At 36.6% G+C, this 13457-nt stretch overlaps 1 protein-coding gene across 5 annotated transcripts in view; it reads right to left on the minus strand.

Moving 5' to 3' along the window:
* Window positions 1–481: 481 nt before the first annotated feature.
* Window positions 482–13457, minus strand: part of ARHGEF7 (Rho guanine nucleotide exchange factor 7) — a 138187-nt gene continuing 125211 nt past the window's right edge. For 4 of the 5 annotated variants that reach the window (XM_014944127.1, XM_014944126.1, XM_014944125.1 and 1 more), the window contains 3 exons: window positions 7111–7210; window positions 6447–6501; window positions 482–3607 (listed from right to left, as the gene is read on the minus strand). In XM_014944127.1, coding sequence (XP_014799613.1) covers window positions 3485–3607; window positions 6447–6501; window positions 7111–7210 — 278 coding nt within the window. In that variant the 3' untranslated portion in view covers window positions 482–3484. Of the gene's footprint in view, window positions 3608–6446; window positions 6502–7110 lie in introns of all 5 variants that reach the window. The other variant, XR_001412281.1, reaches the window with a different exon arrangement.

Here is a 13457-nt window from a genome sequence, read left to right on the forward strand (position 1 = left end):
TAAAAATCCACCCCTCCAATTTCATGTGGCAACAGCCAAGTAAAGACTGTAATACACACTTATCACAGATTTCAAGTCTATTCAGATAAATCATGCATGTAGGCAAGTATTTATTTACTCAGTTATGCAGGGATTTGATTTTCTAATGTTTCTTGCTTCCTTCCCGTTCATTATCTTCTGCCTTTGATCTCCTGCATCTCTTACATTACCCTCACAGGTCAGGCTGCCAAAGCGAAAATTCCTCAGTGCAAGAGGGTTGGGATCCTCCTTCTCACCCCTCTAAACAAACCCTTGCTTTGTTTTGTTTTCCAGGCATCAATTTGCTGTTATAAAAGACTACGAAAAGGCCCTTTGAATACAGTATACCAACTATTAAATAGAAGATGTTATTTATATGACAGGCAAAAAAAAAAAAAAAAAGGGAATTTTCCTTTTTAAGCTCATAGCCCATGTATTAGATGAAATGTAACACTTCATAGGCTAGGGGAAAAAAAATCATGGTTTAATTACAACAATGTAGCATAAACAGTTTAGTAGTCGATACCAGAATATTACTGTGACACCTAAACTAAAGTTGAGTTCTCCACAGACACCGTAAACAAACACTCTAAATTCCCTAAATGATTGGCATTAAGAAGGTTTATACAAAGGCGGTCAATTGTTTAATCTTTAAGATGTCATGACATGGTGAGACAAACACACATACATCAGTAAGTACAGAGAAATGTTATGCTACATTTTGGACAGTTCAGAACTGAAAGTGCTTCACATCTATAGGATAAGAAATGGCTTCATCTCCTCATCCCTAAATGATGAGAGCAAAGAAATAACCCTTTAATAGGTTAAATAAACAGTGCCCCATTTATCCATGCTTATATAAAGTTTCCAACAATTCAGAAAGTCCACGGTGAAATTTACAATCTATATACAGTATAACAAATTGTCAAAGAAAAAAAGTTCAGATATTCCTTGGTTCCCAAAAGCCTGAAGCTCACGCTCTGCACTAGAGACAAGAGTTACCTATTTTTTTAAGAAAAAAGAATCATCGTCCCAATCCACCTTGAATAAAATCAGTCCCTAAGTCCCGGTCGTATTTAACAACTGCTTAATCCCAGTGTTTAAGGCATGTTCATTAGATGTCAGTCTAGGGGTACTGTCAGAAATGATAATAATCACAGGTACTAAGAGTCAGCAAATTTACAAAGCAACGCCACTCTTTACAATATCATGTAAAACAAGTTGTTATAACGGAAGTTGTTCCTGAGTTAAAATTTGCTAAATACTGCTAAGATTCACGTTTTCCTTTCCTACTTCTTCCTCTGGAATGTCCTTTCCCATACGCTCAATTGGAAATTAAAATTCACTCCGAAAATAGCCTGAATGTCAGAAAGTTAAAATGTTAGCATTCCCAAATCTAAATTTAGCCACGATGCTATGAATTTGCAGGGTTTAGTATCACTTAGGCTTTTAGCAAGAGTATTTTCTAAATACTACGATAATTATAAATGTCAGTCTACATTTTTGTGCAACTGCAAACAACAAAAAGATTTTGGTATCAAAAATTATCATAAATTTAAAGTTCTGTGAATATATAATTGATATTGTAGACTTTTTTTAGTTTTCCTATCCAGTCTGCTCCTTTTAAAACTAAAAGGAAGACATTTATAATTGTAGGAACGCAAATTAAAATACCTACAAATATATTCAGCTTTTTAAATCAGACAACTAATCGTCTATTGAGAATCTTCAGTATCCATTCGCACAGAATTGTTCCTTAAGTATGTAATCATTGACATTCTTTCCTATTTAAAAAAGCTGTTCTTGGCTGAAAAAAGTGGATAGCTTTAAAAATAGACATTTCATTAGATTCAAAGTGTGCATGACAATTCCTACCACCCTAATTGTCCTGGCTCCAACTCATTAAAGTTCATATAAACATTTGTTCAAGTCTGAGCATTAAACTTAACAGGAGTTAAAGGGCACTAGCATCAGGATGACAAAAGGTGCGACTCGGGTCTGTGCTATACCTGCACTTCTGACTGTCAACTGAAGAAAAACCCCTCAGAAAATTGCACTGTCTGGAGTTTGATCCAAATTTTGCTGAAATCAGTGAAACACTCACAAGGAGCTTTCATGGGACTAGTATTTTAAGTGCTCCAACTGAAGCTCACCATTTGCAGGGATGTAGCATTTCCTATTTTAAATACAAGAAAGGATTGCAGTAATTGCACCTATCAGACTAGGGAATAAATGTTCATTTATCTATTTTCAAATTTGTCAGCAGTGCAAATTATGAATTACAATATGATTTAAAAAAAAATAATCTTATTTCCAGATCTGTTTCCATTTAAATCCTAGTAGGACAGAAACCAACAACATGCTACAAAAACAGGATGGGAAAGGAAGGACTCTGCTGCCTCAGCCTGGGAATTCCAAACAGAGAGTCTGACATAGTGGTATAAAAAACAAAGCTCTGAATGAAGTTTGGCCTAGCCCACGTGTCTTATGCACATTGGTTAGCTCAAATTTAATTGTTGTGACCATAAAATATAAATAGCAACAATTTATTCACAAAATTCTGGATTAGATTGATTTTTTTTTTTTGCTTTACCAAACCGTATGATCTATTAAATTATCAGCCAGCTGTATGTTTAAGCACGACAATAGAAAATGTAGTACATAAACACCTAAAAATCACAGTCATAAAAAGCAGGCAAAGTACATCAGTCTTCTGGTGGCCATAGCACAACAGATTAGTCTGCCAAACAAGTGTACGTGAACAGAAATCATGGGCATTCCTTTTGTTAAAAATGATTTCTACTGTCAAGAAACAAATTCCTGTATTTTAATACTGTTCTCAAAGAATTGTAAACTGTTTAAAAATGTATGCACAGACATAAATAACAGTAAAGGATTTAAATACAGTGGTCAATGGGAGAAACAGGTTTTTTTAAATTTGCATGTGTGATGAGCAGGTAATTTGGAACAAATCCATAATTATCCACAAAGAACTCTGACCTTTCTTAGGTAAGACAGTACTGCCCTCATTTCTAACACTTGTGACCATTATAATAATAAGAGAGAAAAAAAATAACATATCAGCCCTGATACATCAATCACATATGCATTCAAAATTACAGATATTTACAAGAAAAATATATATTTAATTAAAAAGCCACTGAAAAACATGGACTTTTAGTCAGGTGCTGCACTTTCTGCAAAATGAGGTAATTTAGATGCAAACAAATTAGGTTTAGTAGAGTTCAGGATCCACGGTCTCCACACTTAAAAGTACAGATTGCTTCAGTAAATGGCTTGACTGTTTCTACATGTTCAGAGCAAGAAATCACTAGATCCAGTTAAATCCTGTTTTGTAGTGCTCTTGATGCAACACTGACTAATGTCAGAAGGCTTCCCAGCTCAGTTTTACAACTGGTCTTTCAATAGAAAGAAAAAGGGAAAAAAAAAAAAAGAAAAAAATTAGTTATAAGTTGGTTTCATCCCAAGACGGATCATTCATGTTCTTTAGAACTTTTCTAACAAGCTTCTCCAAGTCCTTGCGAGCTCTTTGTTCTTCTTCTAGTGATTTCTTCATCTTTTTGTTATCCTGTTTAATAGAGAGAGAAATATTACTGGTTTGGTTTTTTGTTGGGTTTATTTTTTTTGGTTCATTTGGGGTTTTGGCTCATTTTCTTTTTCTTAACAGATCTTTTCTGATCACACATACATTGTCAATCACAAATTCTGAAGGCTCTTCTCAGTAAGACTGCTATTAGGTGTTCAAAAGCAAAGACTTCTATTAAAATTTCATGAGTTACACACAGTAGCTTCACACAATGCAACAAAAATCACCAAATGGAAACGGAGCTATTTCCTATTTATACTTATAAAGCAAGTGCCAGCAACAGATGGCCAATAATCTTGAATTCTTCTGCTCAAATCTGATCAATGAACAGTAGAATATATTTACTGTTAATGGAGAAGGGAAATGGAGCAATAAGTAGAACAAATACCCCTCTAAGAGCCTCCTGTGATTACAACTAGTTCAACAATCAGAAAAGCTTCTTAAAACTTAATGCAAATTAACTTGCTTCATTAAGAAAGTAAATAGTTGAAAGGAGTATCTTGAAAACCATTATGTTCTCTGGAAAATGTTTTGTGACTAAATTTTAAACCAGACAGCTGACTACCAACAGTCTAAGAGAAGTCTGAATTTCCAGGAGCACCACCACTCCTCATGTATATTAATGAGTCAGTTCTCAATATTTAGCACCATCGGGTACTACTGAAATACCACGGACAAACAGGACTGTAAGGATGTCACTGACCAAACTGCAGTAATGCTTCTGTTGTTCAATCATGTACAGGGCCAAGCTGACGCTGGCAACAGCGGGGAAGCAACCAGAAGATAAGACAGCATTATCTTAAGGCCCCAAGACAACAGGTTTATGGGTGTTTAACAAAACACAGGTCTGCAATCCAGAGGTCCCACTGGACTCCCATCGTCTGTCATTTATAGACACGTTTAGAAACAGGATTGGATCAACAGCTGCCTTCTCCTCAACCCTATTCCCTCCTGAAGTCTGTTGAGAAACTCAAATTTCGTTCTCTTCTTGTAGGCACAGAGTTAATTCCGTTTCCTTTTCATTTATTCACTGCCAATTCAGGACTCTACTATTCAAGTGTAGTGCCTGGGGAGAAACAGCGATGAATAACCTGTGGAAGCTGCTATGGGAGGGATCCCACTTTGCGTGGTAACTCTCACCAACAGGCAACCTGTGTCTGCACCAGCCAGTGCACTACTGTACTCCCAGAGAGCCTCCACCCTTGGAAGCAAGCCCTTGGTCACTTGGGACCATCCCAGCTCAGAGATTATTTGTGTCACTTCTCCAGTTGGCCACATCACAGCAGCAGACCACTAAACGCTTCTAAGCTGAGATTCCTGATATACAAGACAATGAACCTGGGTTTTAACAGGTCTTGGCCTTGGAAGATGTGAGATTCTGCAAAGACTATCTATTTGGAAAGGCATAAGAAAAGAGAGCTGCTGCTAGAAGTTCAGAAGAAGGTGACTTTTTGTTTAGGGTCACACAGGGATCTGTAGGGCCTCAGTGAGGCCTTTGTCCTTTGTGCAAAAGCAGCCAGGCCACAGAAATACTAGTGGGCTATGATGGCTGCCTATATTAAGTGAACTGTATTTTTAAAAAGACTGTCAAATTCACATCAAACCTGGAATACACACGCATTACGTGTTGAAAACGGCAAAAATTAAGTAATTAAGATGCCAACTGTCCTATTTCAAGGAACATGCACCACTTCCTTAGAAATACTGGCATGCTTACAGGCAAATAGAGAATTTATGTTTATAGCCCCAAATCTATAGTAATTTGAATACAAATCTATTGAGTTTATGTTTATAGCCCAAAATCTATAGTAATTTGAATACAAATCTATTTTACTTTAACAGAGGAGATTCTATATGACTTCCCGAGTCACAGATCTGTTAAGGTCAGGTAGCAAATTCAAATAGTGAAACATGAGGATAATTCAATGCTTTTTTGCCTACACATTAAGCAATGAGTACATGCACCAACATTAACATGCTGTGCCCTGACGAGAAGAAAAAAAGAAAAAAGATATTTTTAAACGATTCATTTTTGGATACTTAAAACAAGCTTAAAACATCAGCTGCAACTTCCATACCAGCAACTGAGGTGAGATATTGCACAATTTCCCCATGTCACACAGCACCACCCTAAGCCAAACTGAAGTCATCATTAAAAAAAAGGCGACACAATAAGACATCTCATCTCCCAAGGTTTTAAGAGATGTTTTTAGCACCAATTCTTAAGAGGTGTTTCAGTTACTGAAAGACTGTTAATAAAGGCCTAAAGAGGGCCAGATAGTTCTACTATTAAAATTATCCATTCCAAGAGCAAATACTATTTCATAGTCTCTGTAAGCTTATTTTGCTGGTGATACAGCAGAAATGAATTTGCTTAATGCTTTAAACATTTCACAAGTTGTATTCCAAACACATTCAATCCAGTAACATCCAAAAATAAATTAAACCACTTAGAAAGTCACCTCAGAGACAAGATACTTAACACTTTTCTCAAAGCTGGTGCTTCAAGGACAGACGACAAGCAGAAGAGAGGGTGCTGTTTTGTCAAATTGGTACATTTTAGAAGTGCTTTTACTTTTAACAGTGAATCTCGGCCAAGGACAGATGACAAGCAGAAGAGAGGGTGCTTTTTTGTCAAATCGGTCCATTTTAAAAGTGCTTTTACTTTTAACAGTGAATCTCGGGCTTTTAAATCTAGTCCAAAATTCCAAGTTCATTCCTGTCAAAGTGCATCAAGCACTTACAAGCCATATTGACTTTTTATAATAAGCCTTCCATCTTTCCATTCTCCGTGTTGCTATAAACGTAGCAAGTTACCAACCTGTCTTAACTCCTGTACTTCATCCTTTAATGCATATACTGTGTCAACAAGGCTTCTGAAATGAAAAAAGATGATCAGTTACAACAGTTTTCAGAAATACATGTCTAAATCTATTGTTAGACAAAACCGTTAAATGAAATGCATTTAAAAAAAACATGCAAACCCCACAGCTAATAGCTAATTTCAAACTTGTGTTAAAAAAATTTGTCTGTTATCCTGATGTATATTCAGTAAAGCAAGGACCTATTACCAGCTTCTGTGATAGGATACACCTCTCAAGCACATACAGACCTACACTAGTTTCTATATTGCAGCTTTTTGTAACAGAATTGTATTTCATTTCCAACATACACCTATGATGCCACACACTAACTACAAAGATGACACCAGCTTAATATTGAAAACCTAGAGCCCTTGGAGAAGCGATTTACAAATAAAACATATCACTTGGCACGGAAAGAGTAAACTGCATAGCATAGACAAAGAAATCAGAGTACAAGCATTTAAATGAAGGCCAACTGCACTTAAAGGACTGACAGCATACTCCAAAAAGCTCTGTAACCTACCACATATACACCATGCACACATTAATATAATGGGAGACAGGAGGAGGAAGAAGAGTGCAAAGTTTACTGTTTTAATCCATCATTAAGTGTTCTCTTACTTCTCTTCTATAACAGTCTGACCATTACTTTTAGTTTCTTCTACAATAATTTTTTCTTCTTCTGGAAGCAGGACTTGAGGAGCTGATTCTTTACGGGAACCTATTGTAAAAACAAATTAAAAAATGAGCAACTCACAAATATTGCTGGGGAATTTTAAAGATTATTTCATTCACTGCGTGATACACCTGCATGACCAAGGTGTATCACTTTCTATTTCCCCCTTCCCTCCACACACAAGTTACTGAGGAATTTTTTTTCACATTTGAAACCACAGCCTTACAACAAAAAGATTGCCTGACTTTCCTATCCTGCTGCTGACATTACTCCTGCATCATCGATGGCGACGTTACACTGTTCAACGAACGGTGCACCATTCAATGATCAGTAAAAACTATACAAATTCACCATAGCCGACCCAGAAAAAAATAGACATGTTTAAGTAACAGGACTTTAAGCCTCAAGGACAGATTCTGATCTCACACTGATACAAATCCAAGAAACAATTCCACTCTAAACCTATTATTCTAGCCGAATAGTGGTATCAAGTGATTCAGCGATGGAACAAAAAAAAAAAAGTTAAAACTCCTTTTCCCTGGAACACAATAAATGACACAATTATGTGTGCACACACATATACATACATATACACTTACAGATAGTTTTTTAGACTACTTAGTCCTATAATAAATTCTTACCAAATGAAATATATACTCTGAATATCATTTTTGTAAAAGCACTTAATGGCTTGGCAATAAAAATTCAAAACATTCCAACATCTTCAAAACATTTTCCACAATAATTGCAGTTTATAACATCAAGATAGTACACATAGATCTTAAAAAATACCTCTGAACAGAAAAATCTACAGCTTAGAGATGTGCATCCATTCATACATGAAGTATGTATTCTAGAAATGTTATTTAATTAGGCTGCAACAAATTACAAGCATTTTTTTAAAGAAGGTCTGTAAATAAATAGCTGTCTAAGCATTTGTTCAGAATTCAAACACAGCAGATAAGGCATTAAAGATCTTACATGTTTTAACCAAGATATCAATTTTAACAAACACGATACACTTGCAATCAACTTTCATTAACCAGGAATGTCTTAATTCTAGTACGGTTTGAACTGACAACTAGGGTGCCTGCCTGTCAGCTGCCTTGTGATAACAGTGCTTTTCTTTTATGGTTCATGATAAAATACATCATCTAAACACACAAAAAAAGAAAGAAGTCAAGCTCATAAAAGAAAAATACTAACTTCCCTAACAGCTGCAGACTTGAGTTCTGAACAACGAGCTTGTAGGGATCATAGTTTAGCAGCAGTATGTATAAAGCTATTTAAACTATTTTAGCAAACAATGACAAATGTCCCTTAATGAAGAAACCAGTTTCCTTGAACTGACACTGAAGATCTAATGTATCAGTACGTGATGGTCAAAATTTTATGGCATAAAGATAACTGCAGATTTGAGAACAGAATCTTGTCCTTGAAAGCTGTAAGTTGTTCATCTTACAGAGTGAAGAAATCTTTTAGGGGTTAATATCCATCCACGCCCACTTATTTTCCAGGGAAGAAACAACCTACAAAACAAGCACATCCAAACTCTATACGGAGCTCAAGGACATTTCCCCATTTGTGCTGTCAATCTCTAATTATAAAACATCACCTTATGTTTATTCCAGTTAATTGGTTGCTGCTCTGCTTTATTAGCCCATGAGGTAACACAGAACACCGAGCTAAATGTTATTTTAGGAATTAGTTGGCAGCAGCTGCTACCAGGTCACTACATTTTGGATCTCTGGACCCATGTGGAGCAGCTCAGCCCAACACATGCCGAGGGAGACACCAACCAAAGGGAGAGGACAGCTACATGTCTCTCGCCCATGACTCCCTTCAACCAAACGCAGCAGCGCATCGAATTTATCTCTGAATAGAGCTGCATCCAATTGTCTTTGCCTGGTCAGAGTAACATGGGTCCTTGCAAAGCAGAAACAGCTTTTAGAAAAAAAAGAATGTCCCAGCTGTACAGTAATATACACACATGCATGTACAACAGATGTCTGCACCAGCATATCTTGATGTATGTACAGCCATAGCACTTCATACTACTGAGACACAGAATGCAATTTCATTAAAAACAAAATGTTCACCAACATTATACACACAAGGAGACCACACAGTACACATACACACTTACATGATGTAAAACTGTTGCTGTGAACACTGACCTTCCTGTGCCACAAAACATTAACTACTGTGGAATTCAGGACATCACACGTTTCACCCTTTGCCTTCATTGCGAAGCAACTTTTAGTTTTTATCTTGGAACCCTCACTGCTCTTACGGTTTGTACCATGCAAAACCCCCCTTCTTTATCTTGGTTTGCTATTTGTGAGTTTTGGGTTTGGTTTGTTTGTTTGTTTGTTGTGGATTTTTTTATTAAGCCCCACAAGCACTTGTTAAGAAACATTCAGTCCATCTATCCTGCAACAAAGGGCCCTGTCATCAGATGAGTACGTGCACAGAAACATCAGACCTGATGTGTCAAGTTCTAAAGGCAAAAGGAAGCTCCTTCACTGTCCTGCTTTTCTGCATCATTTATGCCAGAAGCTTTTCCTGCTCAGCTTTTGGTGGTTTGGTTTTTCGGGTTTTTTTTTTTACAAGCATTCTTTTGGCAATTATATATCTAGAATGAACTTCAAGCAGAGTCACCTCATTCCTGGCACTTGGCAATATTCTCTAAGGAGCATGTTGTGCCTCCACCAGATTCTCTATGGCTATGCTCTATGTAACCATTTCTCTCCAGAAGAGAGAGACACCTGCACACCTTTAGGACGTGAAGAGAGGGTTGTGTTATAGCACAGTGGATATTTCATACAGAGTTGTACTAAAAGCATGGTCCAAGAAGTTGCTGCAAGCTAGATAATCCTAAGCACCTCTGAGATGTATTCCACACTTTCATGAAGTAGTGCAGAAGCAGCAAAAGTTACTTCAGTTTGGCATATCTACCGTCCTTCCATCCTAAATGTGCAAGTTTCATGCTGAATTTTATTAACTACTCAGTCTCGTTCCAAGTCAAACAGGACAAGAGACAATGTTTAAATTGACCCTCAATAACTCTGGCCCCAAATCACCTTGAGACAATACAACAAGAAGTACTAGTTTAAAAAAAAAAAAACAAAAAAACACAACCCCCCCCCCAAAAAACCCCATCCAAGGCTTTACAAAATAGGGTTTTTGTTTTTTTCTTTTCCTTTTTTTTGTGGGGGGAGGGCGGGGGTATTGGAGGAAGTAAGTTGGATGGAAGAAGAAAGCATGTTTGACAAACCCATACAATTACTTTAAGATTAGCAAACAAAGGTTAAGGCTGAGTAAATTGCCATAACTTTTCAATGGGGAACTCCTAAATCCAGGGTCTTGGAAGAATGACCCCACTGTTGAGAAGTTTGTTGCATTTTTAAGGCAAAACAAATTGGATACTATGATCAAGATTCAACCGAGTTTCCGTCAATTAAATTCCATCAAGACAATAAAGGTATCTATTAAAATATTAGTATCTCCCAGCCCTAGAGTGGAAAACAGAGAATTACAATGCTTTTTGCCAATACCATACCCTAAGTTATAGGTTTAGCAAATTTACCTTCCAGAGTAAAATAATAATAACATAGACCATCCAGCATTCAGACCAGGGATAGAGATCTCAGTAATACCCACTAATGAAATGTGGTCCAACAGCCGAGATACAAGAACAGGCCTGTGGGTAACAGCTTTTAGTTTTTCAGTGTCTGATCCCCTTTCCAGCCTAATCAATCAGCCACACCAGCAAGCAGCTGTAAGCTTTTCTGGGGAAAAAAAAAAAAAAGAAAACTGGAATCTGTTTGGATATTCACATGGCTGAAAGATGTCATGACAGAAGTTCACTTTATGTCTGTCTGAAACCAGCAAAACATCACTCCCAGCACTGGAGCATAGAACAGGAAGAAACTAGAGTGACAGACAATGCTGGAGAGGTTCTCAGTGATGCCTGTTTGCAAGCATAACTGCACAACCCCAGCCTTTTACTCACTCTCCTCCAAAGGGAGCGTGACACCTTAAAAAAATGGTTGATATGGTACCATGCTGCTTCCTGACAGAAGCCAGGCTTCAGAGAAGGAGCTGTACTGGTAATTAGTCTGGTCCTTCGTTCTGAATCTTTAAGCAGACACATATGAAAAGAGTCCAGAAGTTTTGCACAGATCTGAAGACAGCAGGCAGGAGGGAAGGAAGAGAAGGTGGTGCATGAAATTCAGACACCTTTTCACTTTAGCCAGATATTAAGTCTCCACCTGTGTTCAAAGGCCTTGTCTGTCCAGGAACCACTTCAGCCATCAATAAAAGAGAGGTGGACATTCACATCACCTACTTAAAACAGCTAACCTTAGGGCCTCAGCTATAAAAAGCCAGCTCCCCCAGTCAATCAAGCACAGGGTTCCTTCCTCCAGCTGGAGAAGGCCCAATCTAGGTACTTCCACAGTGACACTCTACAAAGAGTTTGCCATCTTCAAGAGACTACGAGGGTCCTAATTTAAGCTATGGAAGTTAGACCCGTGGTGATGGTGGTTTATTTTAAAAAATGCATGGCATAATTTGAGGCCATCACTAATGATTCTGTTGCACAGCTTTTAAGTATTACTATGTTCTTTAGTTTTTCCTACCTTTATTATGATTAGGCGAGGTAAAGAGGGGAATAAAGCACAATAAAGGTCAAATTTTAGAAACAGTACTTGTGAATATACAATTTTCTTTTTCCCCAATTTTACTAGGCTCTCTTCATAAGCTAAGAAGCTCTTCAAAATTGTTTTGAGTTTCAAAGACTGATTTGCCACTGAAAACCAAATATCTGCACACAGAACTGTTTAGATCATTAGCCATCAGTATGTATGGATGGGTAAATTTCCTGGAGAAGCAAATATTAGACAAAAAAAAGAATTACTTGTCATTTAAAACATTCAGTATTTCACTGCATTAGTTGTATTTAAAATGCTAAAGTGGATAAATAGACCTGCCAAATTTATCTTCTTTCTCAATGAATTTTTGATGAAGTCCTAATATGAAGAATCCTAAAAAAGGTACTCCCAGATTCCATGTGTGTTGAGATTAAAGCATTGGAACAAAATAATCCTTCATGATACAGATATGCCAAAGTCAAAAGGGAGCCCTTTAATATCTTCTACAGATAACAACAAATCAGAATCCAAACATCAGGCCAAGCTTCAGTTCACTGTATAAAAAAACACCAGTTTTTTGCAAATTCTTGGGAGTAACAAAAAAGGTTTTGGCATGAAGTATTTTGGCTTTTTTTTTTTTTTTTTAACTTATAGTGATACACAAATAGGAAAAAACCCCATGTGACTCAGACAACAGATCTATGCAGTATACACTAAAATGTTTTGATGAGTTAAAATGAAAATAATTAGAGTGGACTGGAACACATACAATTCCATATGTATTAGTTATATAAGAACAGAATGAAGAGTTTGAGACAGATACACCATCTGAAGTGGGATCTCTCTAAGATAACATTTGAAAAGAGTTATTCCAGTAAACTTCCTGTATTTCACTAACCAATATAAAACCATCCAACCAGAGGGCTGTAGGTCTAAAACGAGAGTTGCTACAGTCATAGCAAAAAAATGTGATGACCTTTTAATAGAAGTAGGCGATTACTTTGTTTGTTCTGATGCAAACATTTGAGTATGAATATTAGGTTATCATTTTATTTAAATTCATTCAAATACGAGCATCTTTTAAGTAGAAACACTTAAGATACTCTTGGTTTAAGAAAAAAAATGTTGTAATATTAGATCTAGAAAATATGTAAGGTTATAGAAAAAATATGTTTATAAAGAGGACCTGCAAAAGTAGGTTTTAGATTGCCCTAATAATTCAGCCCATGCTTTTACTTGGGAATACACCAATTCAAATGATGAAAAACAAAATAAAATCAATTAAGGGGAAAGGGAGGCAACAGAAAAAAAATCCCATCAAAGGCAATACCTGTGAATAGTTCTTTTAAAAAGAAGATACAGAAAGATACATACTTCACATTACATTGAATTTCGTGCAGTTGTCAACTACATTAAACGAAGATTACACATTTATGTCAAAAAAGCTCTTTCACTTCAGCATTTGATTCCTCCGGGAAGAAGGGAGGGAGAGAAAGGAGGCATGGGGAGAAAAGGAAGTTAAGTGTTAAGTTACAAATTATGCTGTCCTTTCCCCCTGTGTAATAATTAAATATTAAAGTCACAGTCTATTAAATGCAAAATTTATTTCAACTGTACATAACAGATGTCCTTTTTAT

This window comes from Calidris pugnax, unplaced genomic scaffold, assembly GCF_001431845.1.
Source record: "Calidris pugnax isolate Ruff unplaced genomic scaffold, ASM143184v1 scaffold69, whole genome shotgun sequence".
In the NCBI taxonomy this organism is placed as follows: domain Eukaryota; kingdom Metazoa; phylum Chordata; class Aves; order Charadriiformes; family Scolopacidae; genus Calidris; species Calidris pugnax.